A 20,285-nucleotide genomic window follows, 5' to 3' on the forward strand; every position below is an offset into this window, starting at 1 on the left:
AACCAGACATTATTCTAACATGTCTACATTCTAATATATATTCTAACATATACTTCTAACAATCATATTCTAATATATTTAATATATTTAAATTCTCACAATAATCCAATTATACTTTTACATAGAGAGGTTTAATTACTTGCTGTATTAGTTTCCGATTGCAGTTGTAACAAATTAACACAAATTTAGCGGCTTAAAATAACATAAATTTATTATCTTCTGGAAGTCTGAAGTCTGGAATAGATCTCACTCTACTAAAATCAACGTATCAGCAGGGTTCTGTTTATTCTGGAAGCCCAAGGGGGCAATTCGTTTATTGGCCTTTTTCCAGCTTCTTGAGGCCACCTGCATTTCTTGGCTGGTAGCCCTTTCTGGAGGGCCATTGTTCTGCCCTCCACACTTGCCCAAGGTCACAGCCAGTAAACTGAGTGCTGTGCCCGGGGAAATTTATCTATGTTGGCTGTTTGCTTAAATGGAGACAAAAGTTACTTTCCCTAAATACTACTGGAATTTTTCTAGAGCCAGGTGGAACAACAGTTTTAGAACGCGCCCTTCATGGGCCCGCCTACTCCGAGAACGGGGCCTCCCGCCAGACCAGGGAAGCGTCCTTGGCCCGCAACCTGAGAGACGACCAAGAGGCCCGCCCCACCCGGCGGAAGCGCGCCAGTCCTGGGGGCGGAGAAGCCGACTCTGGTCGCGGAGAAGTGGGTGAGCCGTCTAGTCTGGCAGGCCGCCTTTTGCGGGAGGATCGCGGTGTGGGGCCTGGGGAGCGGGCGGCGTCCACGCGGGATGGGGGCGAGTGGGAGACGCGCCCCGGATGCTGGAGGGCCGGGGCCCCAGCACAGCCCGGGGCCTGGCCGCCCGGCGCGCGCGCAGCCTGCAGACCCGGGGGAGGGGGGAAGGGGGGCGGCACAGGTGGGGTCCTGTCTGGGGAGCGGGGTCCCCGGGAGCAAGGATTTGGTCGCGGGTGAGCGGGGTGACTGGTCTCCTCCGTGGTGCGGTCACTCCGCGCGCACCTTCTCAACCTCACCTGTATCTCACCGGCGATCCCACTTCTGGGTATTTGCAAATCCCTTTATTAGTTTTTGTTTGGCATAGGCATGCGAAGGGACACTTTTGTCACATTCAGAGTATGTGCAAGTCTCTTAATGATCTTATGGGTGTAATGTTGAATAAAAGGGCAAATGTGGGCAGAGAGGACCAATTGTGGTTTTCAGCCAAGAAGTGTCAGTGGTTGCTGTGTTTATCAGTTACTGCCTGTCACGTAGTAGAATAGACACCCTGCAGTAAACACGAGTAGGAATGTGGGGAAACTTGCCTCCGTGTTAAATCGTGTAACACCAGGGGTCACGTAGAATAGTGGCAAAGAACTTTTTTTTTCAAGGCCCTTAAATAAACTGAAAGACCTAACTGTTCTTGAGAAGTTGTCTTGAAGACAATGCATCTGATTTGGTTATATGAAGAAATTATTTGTAGGGTTTCCTGCTAATTCTATGATAAACAGGAATACAAACGAAGTTTTACAGTTCTCTATATCATAGGTTTTGGTTTGTGCTTTTTTATCTACGTTGCTCTTAGTGCCTCATAATTCCTTGTGGTATGATTTAAAAAATATAAAATAAAACACTACAAATAAACTTTCTGAAAATCAAGTAAATTCACTCCAGTGTTTTTTCCTGTAATGAAAAAAAGAAAGCATCAACTTTCTAAGCTTTTAATAATAATAGCTGCCATTTATTTGGGGCTCCTATGTACCAAAGTATTAGGAACTTTATATTCATTCTATCTTACATATTAAGCAGTGCAACTGGCTGCTTTATCTGGGAAGCATAGAAGGGGAGACTGAAATTAAGAGACTCTTTAATGTCTCTTAGTCACAAGCACCTCCAACTCAACATGCCTTTCCCCACCCCTGCCACATTCCCATTGTCAGAAAAATCAAACAAAAACCACGCACACAACCATTGTGCCTTTCCTCTCTCTGAGAGAATGAGACCATCATTAACCCAGTTTACACCAGAAACCTGGGAGTCCACTGTGTCCCCTTCTCCCTACTTGTCCCCCATAAATCGATCACCAAAAATCTTGCCAATTCTTTCTACATATTTCCTTCCCATTTTCTTTATCCCTATTGCCACCACCCTATTCCATTCCATCATCATTTTCCTGCCTTTTCTGTTGTTGGAGTCTCTACTGCCCCATCCCCTGTCCAGTCCATTTACTTTGTAGCCAGAGTGAGTGAGTGTTCTAATAGGCAAATATAACTGTATTGCTGTCTTGGTTGAAACCCTTCTGCGACAGCCCATTAGTTACTCCAAGGATAAAATTCGGCAACCTGAATTTGGCTTAGACAGGCCCTGTCTGCTTTATTAATCTAAGTTCTCTTTCAATTCCCCAAACTGAACACAATTTCTTTTGCCCTTAAATATGCAATTCCCTCTGCCTCCATCAGAGGGAAAACCCTTTTTGCCTACTAGCCAGCTTCAGTTCATCCTTCAGGCTTCAGCTTAAATATCATTTTCCTCACTCCCCTGGAGATTTCTGCTGTGTGCCAGCTCTTTCTGTAAGACTCACTACTCTACATGTGTTGAGATCTGTGGTCCTGCCTATATGGCGGCATCCGTGATGGCAGGGATGATGAGAGATGTGTGCAGGATTATAAAATCTGGCGCAGGTGCTCAGTGTCTACCTGTTGACTAATAAAGGAATAAGTTGCTGTTGTTCTGTCATGGTGATTAGAGCTACTTTGCATTAATTCAGCCTTTTGAAAATAAATGTAACTCACACATTTCTGTTTTTGACTATAGTTTGGGAGTTCCTGGTGACTGCGAGAGTGGAGCCGGGCTGTCTCGGTGCCCAGCATGGATGGCTACACAGTCCTGAGAGTGATCGGGGAGGGCTCCTTTGGCAGAGCCCTTTTGGTTCAGCAGGACAGCAGTCATCAGATGTTTGCCATGAAGGAAATAAGGCTTCCCAAGGTCACTGCTGAATAAATTAGCTCATGTTGAAAGTGCACGTGCGATTTGTATAGGAGAATAAGCTCTTGAGATTTGACATGAAATTGCTCCTCGGTGCCAAAGATGTAATGGGTTTATCCATTAGCTTTACAAGGTTTTAATATATTGTATTTGGTTCTTAGGTTATTGTAATTAACAAAAAGGGAGAAAAAATAGTCAAAGGTGACGATTGCTGTTTATCTCAGAATAATTTGTAATAATTTCCAATTTTGTATACCTAAGAGTGTAGGGCGTCTGCCAAAAACAACTCAGGTGTAATATTAATGAAAAAGGAACATAAAAATACAATGAAGAGCAAAGACCTAACATGCCAGCCCTTGGTATCAGGACACCTATTCTGTGGATCAGTTTGTAGGTTTTGTTTCCCTGTATGATGAGGAAGGTGCTCATTTATCACTATCTCTGTGTATCTTAGTTGTCCTATGAAAGAATCCATGCCACGGAGGCTGCTTAATACTGTTTTGATCAATTTTTTTAAAAATGCATTTTAATAAAATTCCCAGAGTGCTATTCCCTGTCCCCCCTTCATTCTTGACCTTGTTTAGTGATTCTCAAACTTGACTGAGCATCAGAATCACCTGGAGGGCTTGTTAAACTGTTTTGCTGAGCCTCACACCTAGTTTCTGCTTGAGACGGCTGGACAAGCCTGTACATTTGTGGTTTTACCCAGTTCCCTGTTGGTGCTGAGGTTGCTGGTCTGAGAACCGTTGTTTGGTTTCTTTGTAAGATAAAGCAGTCAGGATTTTATCCTCATAGAGTAAATTAAAGGATAAACAACTTTGGAAACTACTTTGCGTATGGTCTTTGTCCATCTTTGCTGCAGTAATACACCGGTATATTCATTTTTATCTGGGCCGGTGGACTGATAAAGAGATGCAGACAGTAAAAACATGAAATCTCTAGTTTTCTTTAAGGATAGACTACTGTGAATGGCCTACTGGCTCTCCAAATCAGGTTATGCTGAGGCTGATGTTAACACTAGTTTACGTTTATACTTGTCAGAATATAAGAGGTCAGCTTAAGCATGCAAAATATAGCCATAGTTGAAAAATCACCATATGTGTTCTCTTAGAGTTTGAGAAACTTAAGCTGGGTCAAAGTGCCGTGCTGTAAAACTGTATCTGGCATTGAAGTATCGTATAAACTATATGATAGTGAAGCTGTCTACTTTAAAATGATTATTACGTTTACACTTGTTTAAAATCTTCCTCTAGTCTTTCTCTGATACACAGAATTCTAGGAAGGAGGCTGTTTTGTTAGCCAAAATGAAACACCCCAATATTGTTGCCTTCAGAGAATCATTTGAAGGTAAATATGAAGTCCCCCAGATGCATGTATTTCTGAATTTGATTATGGCCACTATGCTTTCCTAAAGAGTCTTACATTTGTTTTAGCTGAAGGACATCTGTATATTGTGATGGAATATTGTGATGGAGGGGACCTGATGCAAAAGATTAAACATCAGAAAGGCAAGTTGTTTCCTGAAGATATGGTAAGAGACTGACTTACATAGTTTCCTTTGATTTACAAGCAACTTTTCTCATAAAAATCTGTATAAGTTAAAACAAAAGCATTAGGTCTGTGATTACCTGACACTCTAGTTAGAATGGTTTCATTTGTGTGTCCGTTCTTCTGTTTAGTGTTGTCAGGATGTGGCTGCCTGAGATGATTTAAGGAAGTAAAATAGATATATTTATAAAATATCAAGGCATAAAACATCCATTTTAGAAGAATTTCAAAATTGTATTACTCATCATATTTTGTACTACATATTTAAAAGTTTGATTTTTGTTGTATTTAAAGTTTAGAGGGCAGATGGACTTATTTTGTATTTCTAGATCATCAGAAAAATGAAGCCCACATTTCTGTTTCTGGGGAGTACCTATTCTCAATCTGTTTCCTTCTAAAGTTTAGCATATTTCCTTAAGTTTAGTACTTACTGCCTTTTTAATTGAAAATTGCGTACTAATGTTTGAATGAATTGACTAAGGAAAATATTTAAATAAACAGCTTTTATGAGGTTTAATTTGCTTTCAGGTATGTTATAAAAATGTATTGGTATAAATATTTTTTTATTTACAAGTTGTTTTGTTAAAAATATGGGCTCCATAGTTCCAAGGAGGTCAAACCTTGACTTCAAATGAATGAATCTCTATACCAGAAAAGAAAAAAAATAATCAGTTTGGCATTTAGTTCTAGGCTCCTGGAAATTCTGGGTACTATTGACTGGGGATTTATAAGCAGAATACTGACCACAAATGATTATTGACAATACAATGAAACATTTTAATGTTAATATAAGAATATTCTGAAAAAGGGAATGAAAATCTGATGTAATGATTGCACTATACAGTTGTAGCATATTTATTTCAAAGTGGTAAACTACTTTTATATATGTGTTTAAGAAATACTTTGGGAGGAGATTGGTAGATGAGGGTAAAGGGGATCAAATATATGGTGATGGAAGGAGAACTGACTCTGGGTGGTGAACACACAATGGGATTTATAGATGATGTATTATAGAATTGTATACCTGCAATCTTTGTAACTTTACTAACAATTGTCACCCCAATAAACTTTAATTTAAAAAAAAACAACAAAGAAATACTTTAATTTGGTTGAATACAAGAAAAATACAGTGGGAGTTTTTTTTAATTGCTACTTGGATCATACATACATAAGATGATGAAACGTAATTTATAGCTTTTCTGACTTTCTCTAGGCAACACTGAATCTTAGTTGAAATATAATTTTTAGGAGTTCTGTGTTTACATTATGTAAAACCAAAGTCACCTAAGGCCTAGAGACCATTCTTTGGAATTTTGGGTTAATATGAACCAATTTTTTGCATTCTTGCAGATTTGCATGCTTTTTTCTTACAGATACTTAATTGGTTTACACAAATGTGCCTTGGAGTAAATCACATTCACAAGAAACATGTGTTACACAGAGATATCAAATCCAAGGTAAGTGGAATACATTTTTGGTCCATGAAACCCCCAAAACTATTTCATTTAGTCTTTTTTTCTGTGTTATTCTATTTCCTTTTGGGACATTTTTATTTAGTTCAGAAAATTTGTCAACCTAATATTCATACTAGCCAAGTAAGGTACTACGTGATAAAAAAATCATTAAATCTCTTCAGTAGTATATGTTAATACGTTCCAAGCTTTCTTACAGTAGCGACTGCTTACTAAGACTATTTGTTCTCAGATGGAAAATGGCTGAGACCTGGGCCTGCCACATGGAGTTACCCTGATATAGGTTCCCAGTCGGTCAGTCAGGGTCTGCTGATACAATCTTAAGCTTGCTTGTTAGATTTCTAAGCTGTCATTCTGAATTCCCAAGCAGGAGGATGTATAGCTGTCAAGAGGCTCTTTGTCTTTTTGTGTTCCACTTGAGGACTCAGCTATTAGCGTTTCTACCCTTCATCTCTCCATCATCAGCAGGCTTGGAAAGACAGCTTCTCTGGAGACCTCTGCCTTATGTTTGAGTGATGGAAGACATAACCTGAGCTCTTCTTTTTAATGCAGAATATCTTCCTCACGCAAAATGGGAAAGTGAAACTGGGAGATTTTGGATCTGCCCGTCTTCTCTCCAAGTATGTATGTCTATCCTGTAGAAGTGACAGTCATCAAATAATCCCTTATTCAGGAATGCTCTGTACTCACTCTTTGCCTCTCTATGGTTTTAGTCCCATGGCCTTTGCTTGTACTTACGTGGGAACACCTTATTATGTGCCCCCGGAAATTTGGGAAAACACACCTTATAACAACAAAAGGTAAGTAATGTACTTATTGGTGCAAGGGTGACTGTTTGGTGGCAGGCATTGTAGCCTACAAATGAAGTTTGGTTTTTAAAAAACTATAGGTGAAAGCAGTGTCGAATCTGACCTCCGAGGCTTCTAGATGAAAGTCATATTTTTCCAACTGTTTTAATCAGAGTTGAGAGGAGCTAAATGTAAATGGTGAAAGAAAGGCCAGTCATTTCTGGTGTGAATTATATCATTGGTTCTCAGACTTTGCTATTCCCCCTTCTGAAAATCCCAAAGTGCAGGTTGCAACCATACCAGTTCAGTCAGAATGTCTGGGGTGGGAAGCAGGCATCTGTAATTTTCTACGGTCACCAAGTGATTCCAATGTGCAGCAAAATTTAGGAACCACTGGATTCTGTCATTGAGTTAACATTTACAGGACTAGATCATAAGCACTCGATTGATAGGTTAATTGATTACAATAAGATAGTATGAAGACCTCATGATTTAAAACTTACCATTTTTTCTGATTATAAGTAATACGGTATGTGCCGGTTGAATGAGTCTGTGGTCAGGGAGGAATTGGAAATATGGGATGGTACAAGAAAGGAAATGTCAATCACCCACTTTTTCACAACTATTAATTACATTTTGGTGTTTTCTTCATCAATTCATTTCTCCCCCACCCAAACCTCGTTTATGTACTCTATATACAATTTGGTATCTTGCTGTTTTAATTTTATATTATATCATATTCATTTGTGTATGATGTTTAAGATTTCTGTAAGAATTTAATCACTTAAGTAATTATTTAAGTAATTAAACTCATACAAATCTTAAATATTTAAACTCTTTGTAAATATTGTTAATGGTTACATAATATTTTACTACATGGCTCTTCCAAAATTTACTTAACATTCCTCTGGTGTCTCCAATTCTCAATGTCATAAACAGTGCTGTGATTAATACACCTTTTATGCATAACTGTGTCATTGTTTTGTATCACATTCTTGTCATGAAATCTGAGAAGTAGGAACACCTAAAGGCTTTTGTTATCTTCTGTCAAGTTGCTTTCAGAAAAGGGTACGATAATTCATACTAAATAGGTTCCTTAAGAGTAAAATTGGCTGAGTTGGGGACAAAACAGCTATAAAGGGACTTACTGAGGCAATTGGGAAAATTTCAGTTTTGAAAAAAATATGAGATAATATTGAATTCAGGTTAAATATCTTGGATGTGACAATGGCATTGTGTTTATGAGGGAGAGTGTCCTTACTCTTAGTAGATACATGCTGATGTGTTTATGGGCGGAGTGTTTGATGTCTGCAACTCAGATATAGATAAAGGAGGGAAATAGCACTCAAATGTGACAGATGTTAATGAGGAAAACTAGGAAGGAGGAAGGAGCATATAGGCATTTATAACTTTTCTGTAGGTTTCAAACTTTAAAAAATTAAAATTGGGGGGAAAGAGTTGATAAAAGCCATTAGTTAAAATTGTAGTATCATCTAGAAAAAGTCTGGAGAATGACAACTAGGAGGTGAGAATGATGGAGATTCTTAACATGAAGAAGGGTGAGCATATAGGGCAAACAATAGAACTCTTCTGATGTCTAAAGAGCTCTTTTGTGGAAGAATGAGTAGTCTTGTTCTCTTTGTCTTGGAATGTAGAACTAACAGAGGGTGGAGAGGGTCTCCAGAAGACACGCTTGACTTAATGATATGGAAGAACACTGTCCCTTATAGCCTTCCAACAAGGGCATAGACTGTGCCCAAGGTAGATGGCTGGCCATCAGGGGGTGTGATCAAAAGCCTGGTTTGTTCACTGATGGTTTGGGTGGAAGCTGCACTAGAGGAATTTTAGTCCTTCGTACTGTGATAATCGGAGTCCACAAAGATTCCCTCTTGTACCAAATACTACAGAAGTGATATGTGAACCACCCTGATTTGGAGGGGTAGAGGTTGGGGAGCAGAGAGTTTATTGTGAACATTACTGTTAGTAAGTAAGTATTAGACCAAAATTACCAGATGTTTTATTTTAATAGCCAGAAATTACTTATAATATATAGTTTTATTAAAGGTAATTTTCATTTTTTTTTATATTGGAAAGTACATATGTTTTCATCTGATAACTCATAACCTGCATTGCTTCCAGTGACATCTGGTCCTTGGGTTGCATTCTGTATGAACTCTGTACCCTGAAGCATCCAGTAAGTATGGCGGGCAAAACGGAAAAGGCAGCCTTTCGTAGCTGGCTAAGTCCTAAGTAATGTGCCCAAGTCCAGTAGCTAGTTTGCTTCCCTATGATGAATTCTTCATTATAAAAGTTTCCATATCTTTCCATCACTATCATCTTTGCTTTGACCCATTTTTGTAGCAGATACTAATAGAAAATTTCCATTATTTCGTTTTTTTGTAGTTCTATATTTAGCTTCTCTCTCTCCCTCCTCCCTCCCTCCCTCCCTCCCTCCCTTCCTTTTTTTTTTTGCTACTAATTTTTTTTATTTTGACAAAATACATATAACCTAACATTTATCATTTTAACCATTTTAAGTGTACAATTCAGTGGCATTAATTACTTCACATTATTGTGCAACAATCACTACTATTTACAAAACTTTTTCATCACCCTAAACGAAACTCTGTACCTGTTAAACAATAACTTCCCATAGCCCTCTCCCCTCAGCCTTGGTAACCTCTAGTCCACTTCCTTTCTCTGTGAATTTCTATACTCTAGATATTTCATATAAGTGGGATTGTACAGTAGTTTTTATTTTGTGTCTGGCTTATTTCACATAGCATACAGTTTTCAAGGTTCATCCATGTTGTAGCATATGGGTCAGAATTTCCTTCCTTTTTATGACTGAATAATATTCCATTGTATTTTATGCCATGTTTTGTTTATCCATTCATTTATCTCCTGATGGACAGTTGGGTTGTGTCCACCTTTTGGCTATTGTGAATGATGCTGCTATGAACATGAGTGTACAAGTATCTGTCAGAATTCCTGTTTTCAGTTGTTGTTTTTTTGAGTATATATCTAGGAGTGGAATTGCTGGGTCATATGGTAATTGCATGGTTAGCTTTATGAGGAACTGCAAACCTGTTTTCCAGAGTGGCAGCACCATTTTTATACTTATCTTTTACAGTTAGATTTCATTTATTATGTGAGTTTCGTGTCTAACTGAATTATTATGAGAAAATAGACTTTGCCCTGTAATATAGTTTTCAAGATATTTTTAAAAATAATTTAACAAAAAAGAGATAACTTGCTCTGCTTCCTCAGCAGGTGTTTATTACATAGAGTGAGCAGTCATAGCTCTGATCCCTGTTAGGTCTTAGCTTTGCCTAGAAATCAATTCTGTCCTTTGGGTATGGATTGAAACTTGGTGCTAGCAAGCGTTTTTACAGATGTGCTGGAGAGCACATAGGGCTCATGAGAGTAATATCAGAAAAATCCTTCACCGCCACTAGATGAAAGTAGCTCAGACTGAAGTCATGCACTGCTAAGGAGTGGTTTATAATGCTGGCTGCAAAATTAGAACAATGTGGGAAACTTTAAAAAATACTGATGCCTAGGCCACACCAGACTAATTGAATTAAAATCTCTGAGGGTTTCCTGGGCATTAGTGTTTTTAAAACAGGTGATTCTAATGTATGGCCCAACTGGAGGACCGCTATTGTATATAAATAAAATTATTTTTTAAACTCCAATGTTGTATTTATGATTATATTATTTCCCTGATTTTATCTTTTTCAGAAACTTTTATATACATGTTCTTTTTTCTTTAATTTTTTATTGAGGAATATTGGGGAACAGTGTGTTTCTCCAGGGCCCATCAGCACCAAGTTGTTGTCCCTCAATCTAGTTGTGGAGGGCGCAGCTTAGCTCAAAATCCAGTCACTGATTTCAATCTTAGTTGCAGGGGGCGCAGCCCACCATCCCATGTGGGAATTGAACCGGCAACCTTGTTATTGAGAGCTCGCGCTCTAACCAAGTGAGCCATCCGGCCGTCCCTACATGTTCTGTTTTTCGTAGCAAGCATAACTATTAATGAGCATAGTGCCCGGAATGTTTGGCACACAGTCTGTTCTGTCATCTGCTTTTAGGCAAAGTAGTTCTCAAACCTTTAGGAAATGCAGAAAAACTCAGTAAAATTGTTAAAAAGCCTGAAGGAATGCAGATTCAATTTTTCGTTACTTGAATTTTTCCTTTGTCATATGTTGATTATTCCTTTTTTTATATCTTCACTTGTATATTTTATTAATAGGGTAATGCACTTCCAATGCAGAATGCCAACATGATCTTATTGTCGAGGCTGACACCTAATATTAATTCTATTAATTTTAATGAAAACTCTTAAAATGTTACTCTGGTATGTCATGTTATATCCCACTCTATTGTCAAATTTTAATAACTATGTTGATGACTTGAAAGGTGAAAAGGATTTTGCCATAGATGTTTAAAACTGGAAAAGTCTAAAGTGCATATTGCCAGGAAGTAGTCCTGGGGATTTCTAGGGAGGAGTGAAATAAACCAATATTTATTGTAAGTCTTTAGTGTCATTTGACTTCTAAAAACATCATATGTATGTATTACTTTGATTTTAAAAATATGTATAAAATGTGTATCTGCAAAAACATTGATTAAAAGTAATAAAGTACTGATGTTAAGACTTACTCTAGATGGGGAAGAAGCTTTTTTAATAGTTTTTTACCTTCCTCCCAAACAAAATCTTATGTTTACTGTAAGATTTCGAATAGTATTTTAAGGATACCTCTAAGAAGAAAAATGATCAAGCAGCAGATACATTTATAGATACATTTATTTGAATTAATTCATATGAATTCAGTTCCTCTGGTATTTTCTTATTTTTATTCTCCTCCCTTGTATCTATCTGCCTTTATAGTTTAATTTTACTTTTCAGTTTCAGGCAAATAGTTGGAAAAGTCTTATCCTCAAAATATGTCAGGGATCTGTGAGTCCACTGCCATCTCATTATTCCTACGAGCTTCAGCATCTAATCAAGCAGATGTTTAAAAGGAATCCCTCCCATCGCCCCTCAGCTACCACTCTTCTCTCTCGAGGCATTTTAGCTCGGCTTATCCAGAGATGCCTAACCCCAGAGGTATGCTATGTGTTGGATTGACTGTGAACAGTTTTCAAGTGTGTGTAAAATGGTTTATCTTTTAAACACAGTTACATGTTTTACCTGTAAAATCTCAAACAATGCAGCAGTGTATAAAAAAAAAAAGGTAGAACTTCCCTTCCCTCCTCTTCCCCCTTCAACAATGTTATTCCCCCAGTATCATCATAGGTATAGTTTTGCATAGCCTTTCAGGGCTTTTCCTAGATAAGTGTCTGTGTGTCTAAATTTTATTTATTTATTTATTTATTTATTTATTTATTTATTTATTTATTTATTTGGAAAAGGGGAACAGGACTTTATTGGGGAACAGTGTGTACTTCCCGGACTTTTTTTCCAAGTCAAGTTGTTGTCCTTTCAGTCTTAGTTGTGGAGGGTGCAGCTCAGCTCCAGGTCCCATTGCCGTTGCTAGTTGCAGGGGGTGCGGCCCACCATCCCTTGCAGGAGTCGAACCGGCAACCTTGTGGTTGAGAGAACGCGCTCCAACCAACTGAGCCATCTGAGAGCTCAGTGGCAGCTCAGCTCAAGGTGCTGTGTTCAATCTTAGTTGCAGGGGGCGCTGCCAGCATCCCTTGCAGGACTCGAGGAACCGAACTGGTAACCTTGTGGTTGAGAGCCCAAGCTCCAACCAACTGAGCCATGAGGTGCCGTGAGCTTGAGGCAGCTGAGCTTGAGGTGCCTTGTTCAATCTTAGTTGCAGGGGGTGGAGCCCACCATCCTTTGCGGGACTCAAGAAGTTGAACCGGCAACCTTGTGGTTGAGAGCCCACTGGCCTATGTGGGAATCGAACCGGCAGCCTTTGGAGTTAGGAGCATGGAGCTCCAACCGCCTGAGCCACCGGGCCAGCCCCTATATTTATTTTTAAATGGCATTTTTATTTTTCAACTTTCAATGTTATTGTGGGAAAGAATGTTCATAATTAAATGACATGGCAGCATCTAAAGAAAAGTGGTTCATATCTTTAAATTCTCTGCTTTAAATTTTCAGATCATCACAGATTATGGCGAGCAGATACTGGAAGAAACTAAAAAATCTAAGCATAGTACACCAAGAAAAAAGGGTAGGAATTTTAGAAAGCTTGTTTTTTGTTAAGTGTTCTTTTTAAATGTAGTATACCAAAAAATAAAAATGTAATTTTCAAGTTAATAGAGAGGTTTTTCAGAGATACTCCTCAAATCAAAATTTCCTCCTTGTTACTTAAGATGTAATTCTGTACTGAATCTTACACATTTAGTTTGCCAGGGATCCAAAAAGCTTGGAGATTTTAGTGATGTAGCGATTGTTCTCTGTTTTATTATAGTATCATATTTACTCTAGTTTGTTATGGGTAAGGCAGAAGGCTTCTGTGAGCGAGCCTAGGAGTCTAACCATGAAAATCCAATGTTACCCTTAGAGGAAAATTTATCCCCAAGTTTCCAAAGATCCATCTTGTAAATAAAGGTTTAAAAACAGAATCCTAACAAAAGTTGGAACTGTTCACATAATAGCTGCACAAAATTTTCATACATTGTCAATCCTGAGCAAATTTCAAATGTAATTTATTATCTCTCTGGAAGTTGTCATCTCTTAATTTTTTTCAAAGCTGTTTTTGTTATCAGTGACTCAGATTTTCCGTATGAAGAGATTCAAAAAGATAGTAGATATGACCAGAATAAGAGAGAAGAGTTAAGGTGAATGGAAGGTCACCCACTGTAGGGACATGTTGCAAAACCTCCCCGTTTGGTGTCCATTATCTCAGTGTTGCATACCACAAAAGAAACACTTCGAAAACTACTGTTTCCATAAAGTTAAATTTTAAATGTTATTTTTGTAAGAATGATGTAAACCCTTCAGGCTTATAATTTACTCTTTTCTCCATTATTTAAGAGGCAGCTAGTAATCTTTGTGTCAGCAGTTTGTTTTAGTGTTGATTTTACTTTAGGTATTGCCTTATAGCTTTTGTTCACATCCCAGGGTAGTTTGAAATTATTCGTTTTTAAATGCTGGGCAACAACAACAACAAAAGCAGTGTAAGAAAAGTTTAAAGATAGTTTGGAAAAGTGTAATTTTACAGTGTCTAAAAAGAAAGGAGTAAACCAGCGAGGAGGTGCCACCATGTTGGGGCCACGTGTCTGGTGGCATCTCCAACTAGTCTATAGACAGTGAGACTAGAACAATGAAAGCTCTGTGAGGAAGGGGACCCTGTCTCATTTTCTCACTGTTGTATCCTCTGTGCCTGTCATCACAGATGCTCAATAGCAAGTATTTAAAATGTTGACTGAATGAGGAACACAGATAGCAGGCCTCTGTCGAAGAAAATCAGGCCGGAGCTGTCCTTACCAAAGGGATCTGTTGCCGTAGTTCTCTCTGACTGAGGGTCGCCTATTCCACCTGCTAGTATCACAGGTGTCAGCAAAAGCACTGACTAGCTTGCGCTGAAGGTGTTAGTGACCTGAGAATGCAGAGTATCTTACCTCCTAGTGCCTAAGTGGGTTGGCATAAATAAATAGAGATGTCAACTTTCAGATGAATGTTAGGAATACAACAGCAGAAATGGCCTCTTAGCAGCTTAGTGTTACTAGGTGGTTAAAGCTTGATAATCACTATTCAGGCTAATGCTTTGGTTCTTTGACTTTAAAAACTTCATTTGTCTTCATTTGTCTCTCAAGCTTTATGCAAATCACATTAGCAGCTTAATAATGTGAGACTTTATGTGCTTTCTCTTTTTACCTTCTCTTTTCTCTTTAAGCAGACCCCAACAGAATCAGGATTGCTTTGGAAAAAGAAGCAAGCACAGTGGTAAGTGCTTGAAACTTAAATTTATGAAATAACCATTTCCTGGGTCCCTGGTATTATTAGGTGTCATGGGATATTTGGAAGACTGCGACCTGGTCCATGTAGTTTAATAGTTTTTTATCTTTTAGCATGTGAAGTAATTGGTAGCTAGATTCCTGTACTGCCAGGTGAGCCACTTTAGATCACCATTTATTTTGTTTGTTTTTTTATTTTTAATTATTGATGGCAAGTGGTTACAATATAACTGTGAGACAACTTTGTTCAGCTTTTAGTCATGAAAATCCTGTGTTAGCCCGGCTTTTGATTTGTGTTTTTTTTTTAGTGTGGTAAAATATATGTAACATAAAATTTACCATTTTAGTCATTTTTAAGTATATAATTCAGTGGCATTAATTACATTCACAAAATTGTGTAACCATTACCACTATCTGTTTCCAATACTTATTCATTATCCAAAACAGAAACTGTACCCATTCAACAATAAGTCCCCATTCCTCCCTCACCCCCACACCCGCCCTGGTCCCTGGTAACCTCTATTCTACTTTGTGTCTTTATGACATAATTGGCCTATTCCAGATACTTCATGTAAGTGAAATCATACAATATTTGTCCTTTTGTGTCTGACTTCTTGCACTTAGAATAATATTTTCAAGATCCATCCATGTTACAATATGTATCAGAATTTCCTTCCTTTTTATTTAGATCACTGTTTTGATATTGACATTTTTCTGTTCGAAAACTTTTAGTGCCTCCCCATTATCCCAGGAATCAAGTTTTTCAGCCTGTCCTTCAAAGTCCTGTTGGTATTGTTTAGCTCCGAGTGCTTTTGCATGAAAGCTACAGTGAAGTCATACATAGTAACGGCCATTCCACTTCCTAGTGTTGTCATAGCCCTCTTGGTGAATCGTGTCCTACTGATGATTTTTGTCTTTCTTCAGCATTTTAATCAATCTTTCAACTTGAAAGGATGTACTAACAACAAATTATTCTGTACTAGTAATTAAACTTCTAAATTTTTTGAATGACCCTTAGATTGTAAATAAATAACATCCTACCTTTATGTTGCTACAAGTGGAATATATCCTGCCTCTCTACTTTTTTTTCTTTGCATGGTTATACTATTTTTTCCAGCTTTATTGAGGCATAATTTACATAAAAATGTACTCATTTTCAGCATACAGTTTGATGAATTTTGGTAATTTTATAGTCTTATAACCATCACCACAATCAAGATACAGAAATCCCATGCCCCTAAAAAAGTTTTCTCGTGGCCTTTTGTAGCCGATCTCCACTCCCGTCCCAGGCAGCCACCACTGATTTTAATACCACCTAGAGTGGGTATCAGTCAGTGTGTTTTCACAAAATGAAAAGGATACAGTATGTACACAGAATGGACAAAGAACCAAAAAAGTAAGTCAGGTAACAGGAGACCTGAGGGAGGAAGCGAGTCCCGGGCAGGCCCACAGGTGTGATGGGCTGGGAGTGGTGTTGGATGCTGCTGTGTGCAGGGGAGTGACTCTCAGCGGGCATGGAATATGAGACTCTCCCCCCACCACCCCCGCCCCCTGAGCTTTTAAAAACTGCTCATCACAGCCACTCCTCCAAGGTTTTGTCTATTGGGTGGGTGGGTGGGGGAACCTTTGAAATCATGCCGCCTGGGTGTATGGGGAGAGAAGTTTGAGAACCACTGTATAGAACGTAAGAAAACAATGTGCCAGCTACAGCCTGCTGTTTAATTTATTGATTTATTCAACAAATCATTGAGAACCTATGTGTTGGAGACTCAAGGCACTGGATATGTATTCCTTCTCAAAATATGAGATTTAAAGATGATAGCATGTACTGTATAGTTCATGAAATCAAGTGCTTTGATAATTTGGAAAAATAATGAATTGAGTGGGAACATTTTGATCATATATAGCAACTTTGTACAATATTTCATTTTGATATTTCCAGCATGAAAAGCCCAATATAGCAAAAGATGTTGAGATTTTTTTATTATTTCCTCTATGAAGTCCTCTCAAATATCTGTCATTTTTATATAACCTCTTTATATTTGCAATGATTGATATTAACAGCTAGTAGTGTATATGACTATTAATATACATATACATACTGTATTTCCCCGAAAATAAGACCTAGCCAGACAATCAGCTCTAATGCGTCTTTTGGAGCAAAAATTAATATAAGACCTGGTATTATATTTATATTATATTATATTATGTTACATATTATATTATATTGTAAGACCTGGTCCTATATTATAGTAAAATAAGACCAGGTCTTATATTAATTTTTGCTCCAAAAGATGTATTAGAGCTGATTGTCTGGCTAAGTCTTATTTTTGGGGGAACACGGTATGTATGATGTATATGGCTATTAATATACACTTATGTATAAGATCGGTGATCATTAATGTTTTTCAATTCATTAACCTTTATTTAAAATTAAAACATCTGACTGCATAGTTGTTTACCTTTTTTGTAGCAAATCACGCATTATTTAATCTGTATTTTTAATCTCTTTTAAAGCAAGAGGAAGAACAAGGTACAAAGTACAGCCACACTGATTTAGAAAACATTAATAAAAATATAGTTGAAAGTGCACTGAGGAGAGTAAACAGAGAACAGAAAGGTAAGTTATTCAAATTCTAATCATTGTATAAGTGAGGGGTTGGGGAATATAAAAGGAATATCAGTGTTCACATGACTAGGTCACAGGTGTCATAAACAAGTGGACAGGCATACTTTTGTTTGCTTATCCAGTAATTTATTTATTTCAGGAATATCTTATCCATCAAAAAGAGAGAATAGTGTTTATTAGTAAGAGTCTTTAGAAAAACTAGTATTTGTTATGCTCTCAACCATAGAAAGCATCGCATTCAGTGTGTATCTAAGTCCTCTCAGAGCTTCATTCTTGTACATAGTGTAATATGTAAGTATATACATATTATTATTTTTTAATTGTATAAAGTCTTAATTTTTACTTTTTTAAAAAAATTTTTTATTGGGGAATATTGGGGAACAGTGTGTTTCTCCAGGGCCCATCAGCTCCAAGCCATTGTCTTTCAATCTAGTTGTGGAGGGCGCAGCTCAGCTCCAAGTCCAGTCACTGTTTTCAATCTTTAGTTGTGGGAGGCGCAGCCCAGCATCCCATGCGGGAATTGAACTGGCAATGTTGCTGTTAACCTTGTTGTTGAGAGCCTGAGCTCTAACCAACTGAGCCATCCAGCCGCCCTGTACATATTATTTTTAAAAATTCACCTTAATGATTTGGTTTGCCTTTTCATCTGGATTTTTTTTTCATTTCCTTTGCTACTTAGAGTTGAACAACATTGTTGTTAGATCTGAATTTGAAAGAGAAAAGAAAATACTTCTGTATTGTTGTTAGAGAAATACATGTGTGGATATAAACGAATAAATGAAAGAATATGTTCTGCAATCCTTTTTTACATTTTAAAATCAGATAATAAATCAGTCCATCCGAGGAAAGCCACTTCACCAAGTCCTCTCAGGCGACAGTGGGAAAAAAATGCATCCAGTGCAGCACTTACAGCTTTGGAAAATGCATCCATACTCACGTCCAGTTTGACGGCAGAGGATGATAGAGGTTAGTAGTCAGATTGAATACTATTATTATAGAACATTTTCACATAGTTGTTTAATGGGCTGGAGATTTTTTTTTTTAATGTCACTCTGTGAAGGATGTTTGGTGTCACACATTAGAGTGCTGCTCAGACAGGTGAGTGAAGTAGATTTTAATAGAGAGTAAAATATGATTGATTTGCTTGAAATATGATCTGGAAGATATGTGCTGAAAATCTTTTTTATTTGGCCCTAATTTTTATCTTTTCACAACTAGGTGGCTCTGTAATAAAGTACAGTGGAAATAATACCCGTAAGCAGTGGCTCAAAGAGACTCCTGAAACCTTGTTGAACATCCTTAAGAATGCTAATCTCAGCTTGGCATTTCAAACATACACAGTATATAGACCAGGTGATTCATGTTTGTTATGTAACCATGGAAACCCTTGGATTTTTTTTTTTTTTCAAGTTGTGGTAAAATATACATAACACAAAATTTACCATTTTGAATGTTTTTAAGTGTATAGTTCAGGGGAATTAAGTACATTCATATTGTTGTGCAGCCATCAGAACCATCGTCTCCAGAACTTCCCATCGTCTAAAACTGAAACTCTGTACCCATTAAACAATAACTCCCTATTCCCTCCTCCCAGAAACCCTTTGATTTTAAAGTTATAAAATAATTCATAGCGTTGTATTTTTAGGTTTTCTTGAATCTTTCTTAGCTAGTCTTAAGCTATAGTTAAAATTTCCCATAGAGCTATATTACTTCTATTTGCTCATTTGTTTGCTTATTTTAATAATCATGTGACTGCTTTCTTTAAGAGTAGCCCATTTTTCCTATGCAAATACACTGGTGATTTTACAGTTCAGACTTCCTCACAGTAAGAAACTGTAATCTGACTATCCAATGATAACTTTTAATGCTTTAATATAAGTTCTTATAATTGAGGATTTTAATTGTATTGTGAATTCTTTTGAAGAAAGTAGTATTTTAAAATGTAATACACACACTGATGCTTCCTGGGCTTGTTTTATGCCAGAAATTATGCTAGGTAAAGTGGGGAGGTACTGAAAAAAATATATAGAACATGGAATTATCCTCAATTAACTAGCAAGCTTTTGGAGGATTTTAGTCCAAAATGCACAATGTTTAAATGAGCATGATTTCTGTTCATATTCCTCTGAAGGTTCAGAAGGGCTCTTGAAAGGCCCCCTGTGTGAAGAAACAGAAGCATCAGACAGTGTTGATGGAGGTTATGATTCTGTCGTTTTGGACCCAGAGAGACTCGAACCTAGACTGGATGAGGAGGACACGTATGTTGTGATATACCTAGAAAGCTTTAGTTGTGGTGTGTGTGTGTGTGTGTGTGTGTGTGTAATTTAAATTATACTTTAATAATTTCAGGTTTAATCGGAGTTGGTTATATTATTTTACATCATAAATGAATATTTTGATTTTTTTTGTCTGGCATGGTACGGTAATACATAATAGTAATTACAGAATTCCTGACTGAGCCATATGTTTATAATGTTCAGCTTGGACTTATTATTTTTTAGTATATTTGATTATATATATTAACATATTAATATAATATATTGAAAAATTTATAGAAACAGTGAGAGAAGTGATCTTTTATAAGAGCTGACAATTTTTTTCTCTGTTCAGTGCCTTTTGGAGCTCATTTTTCAAAAATGTAAATATTGTTATGATGGTGTTCTGCTTACGATGTCCCTAATATGGAGGCTTAATATCCACACTTTTTTCACAGGGACTTTGAGGAGGAAGACGACAACCTTGATTGGATATCAGAACTGAAGCAGCGAGTTGGCTGGCCAGAAGTGTCTGATACTCAAGGCTAATACTCAAGGAAATGTACCTTAGTCACAATGAGTAGATATTAAAAGTGAGGAATTAAAGTTTGGATAATATGAGATTACGAAATGTATTGTTCCCCTTGGAAACAGAATAAAGAGGGGAACTGAATATTTAAAATTGTTCCTGGTTA

At 37.4% G+C, this 20,285-nt stretch overlaps 1 protein-coding gene across 2 annotated transcripts; it reads left to right on the forward strand.

Moving 5' to 3' along the window:
• The first annotated feature begins 422 nt into the window (after positions 1 to 422).
• Positions 423 to 20,272, forward strand: NEK3 (NIMA related kinase 3). 2 transcript variants are annotated; one of them, XM_019752179.2, is made up of 16 exons: positions 423 to 708; positions 2,808 to 2,978; positions 4,232 to 4,325; positions 4,412 to 4,509; positions 5,900 to 5,983; positions 6,551 to 6,618; positions 6,712 to 6,798; positions 8,926 to 8,980; positions 11,699 to 11,899; positions 12,905 to 12,977; positions 14,646 to 14,695; positions 17,224 to 17,326; positions 18,158 to 18,301; positions 18,554 to 18,688; positions 19,467 to 19,593; positions 20,049 to 20,272. In XM_019752179.2, the coding sequence occupies exons 2-16, from the start codon at positions 2,862 to 2,864 to the stop codon at positions 20,137 to 20,139; spliced, it is 1,527 nt and encodes a 508-aa protein (XP_019607738.2). In that variant the 5' UTR covers positions 423 to 708; positions 2,808 to 2,861; the 3' UTR covers positions 20,140 to 20,272. The 2 variants fall into 2 exon arrangements, with proteins under 2 accessions (XP_019607738.2, XP_019607741.2); XM_019752182.2 differs by having other exon boundaries at positions 425 to 708; positions 14,649 to 14,695.
• Positions 20,273 to 20,285: the final 13 nt, after the last annotated feature.

This window comes from Rhinolophus sinicus, linkage group LG04 (genome assembly GCF_036562045.2).
Source record: "Rhinolophus sinicus isolate RSC01 linkage group LG04, ASM3656204v1, whole genome shotgun sequence".
In the NCBI taxonomy this organism is placed as follows: domain Eukaryota; kingdom Metazoa; phylum Chordata; class Mammalia; order Chiroptera; family Rhinolophidae; genus Rhinolophus; species Rhinolophus sinicus.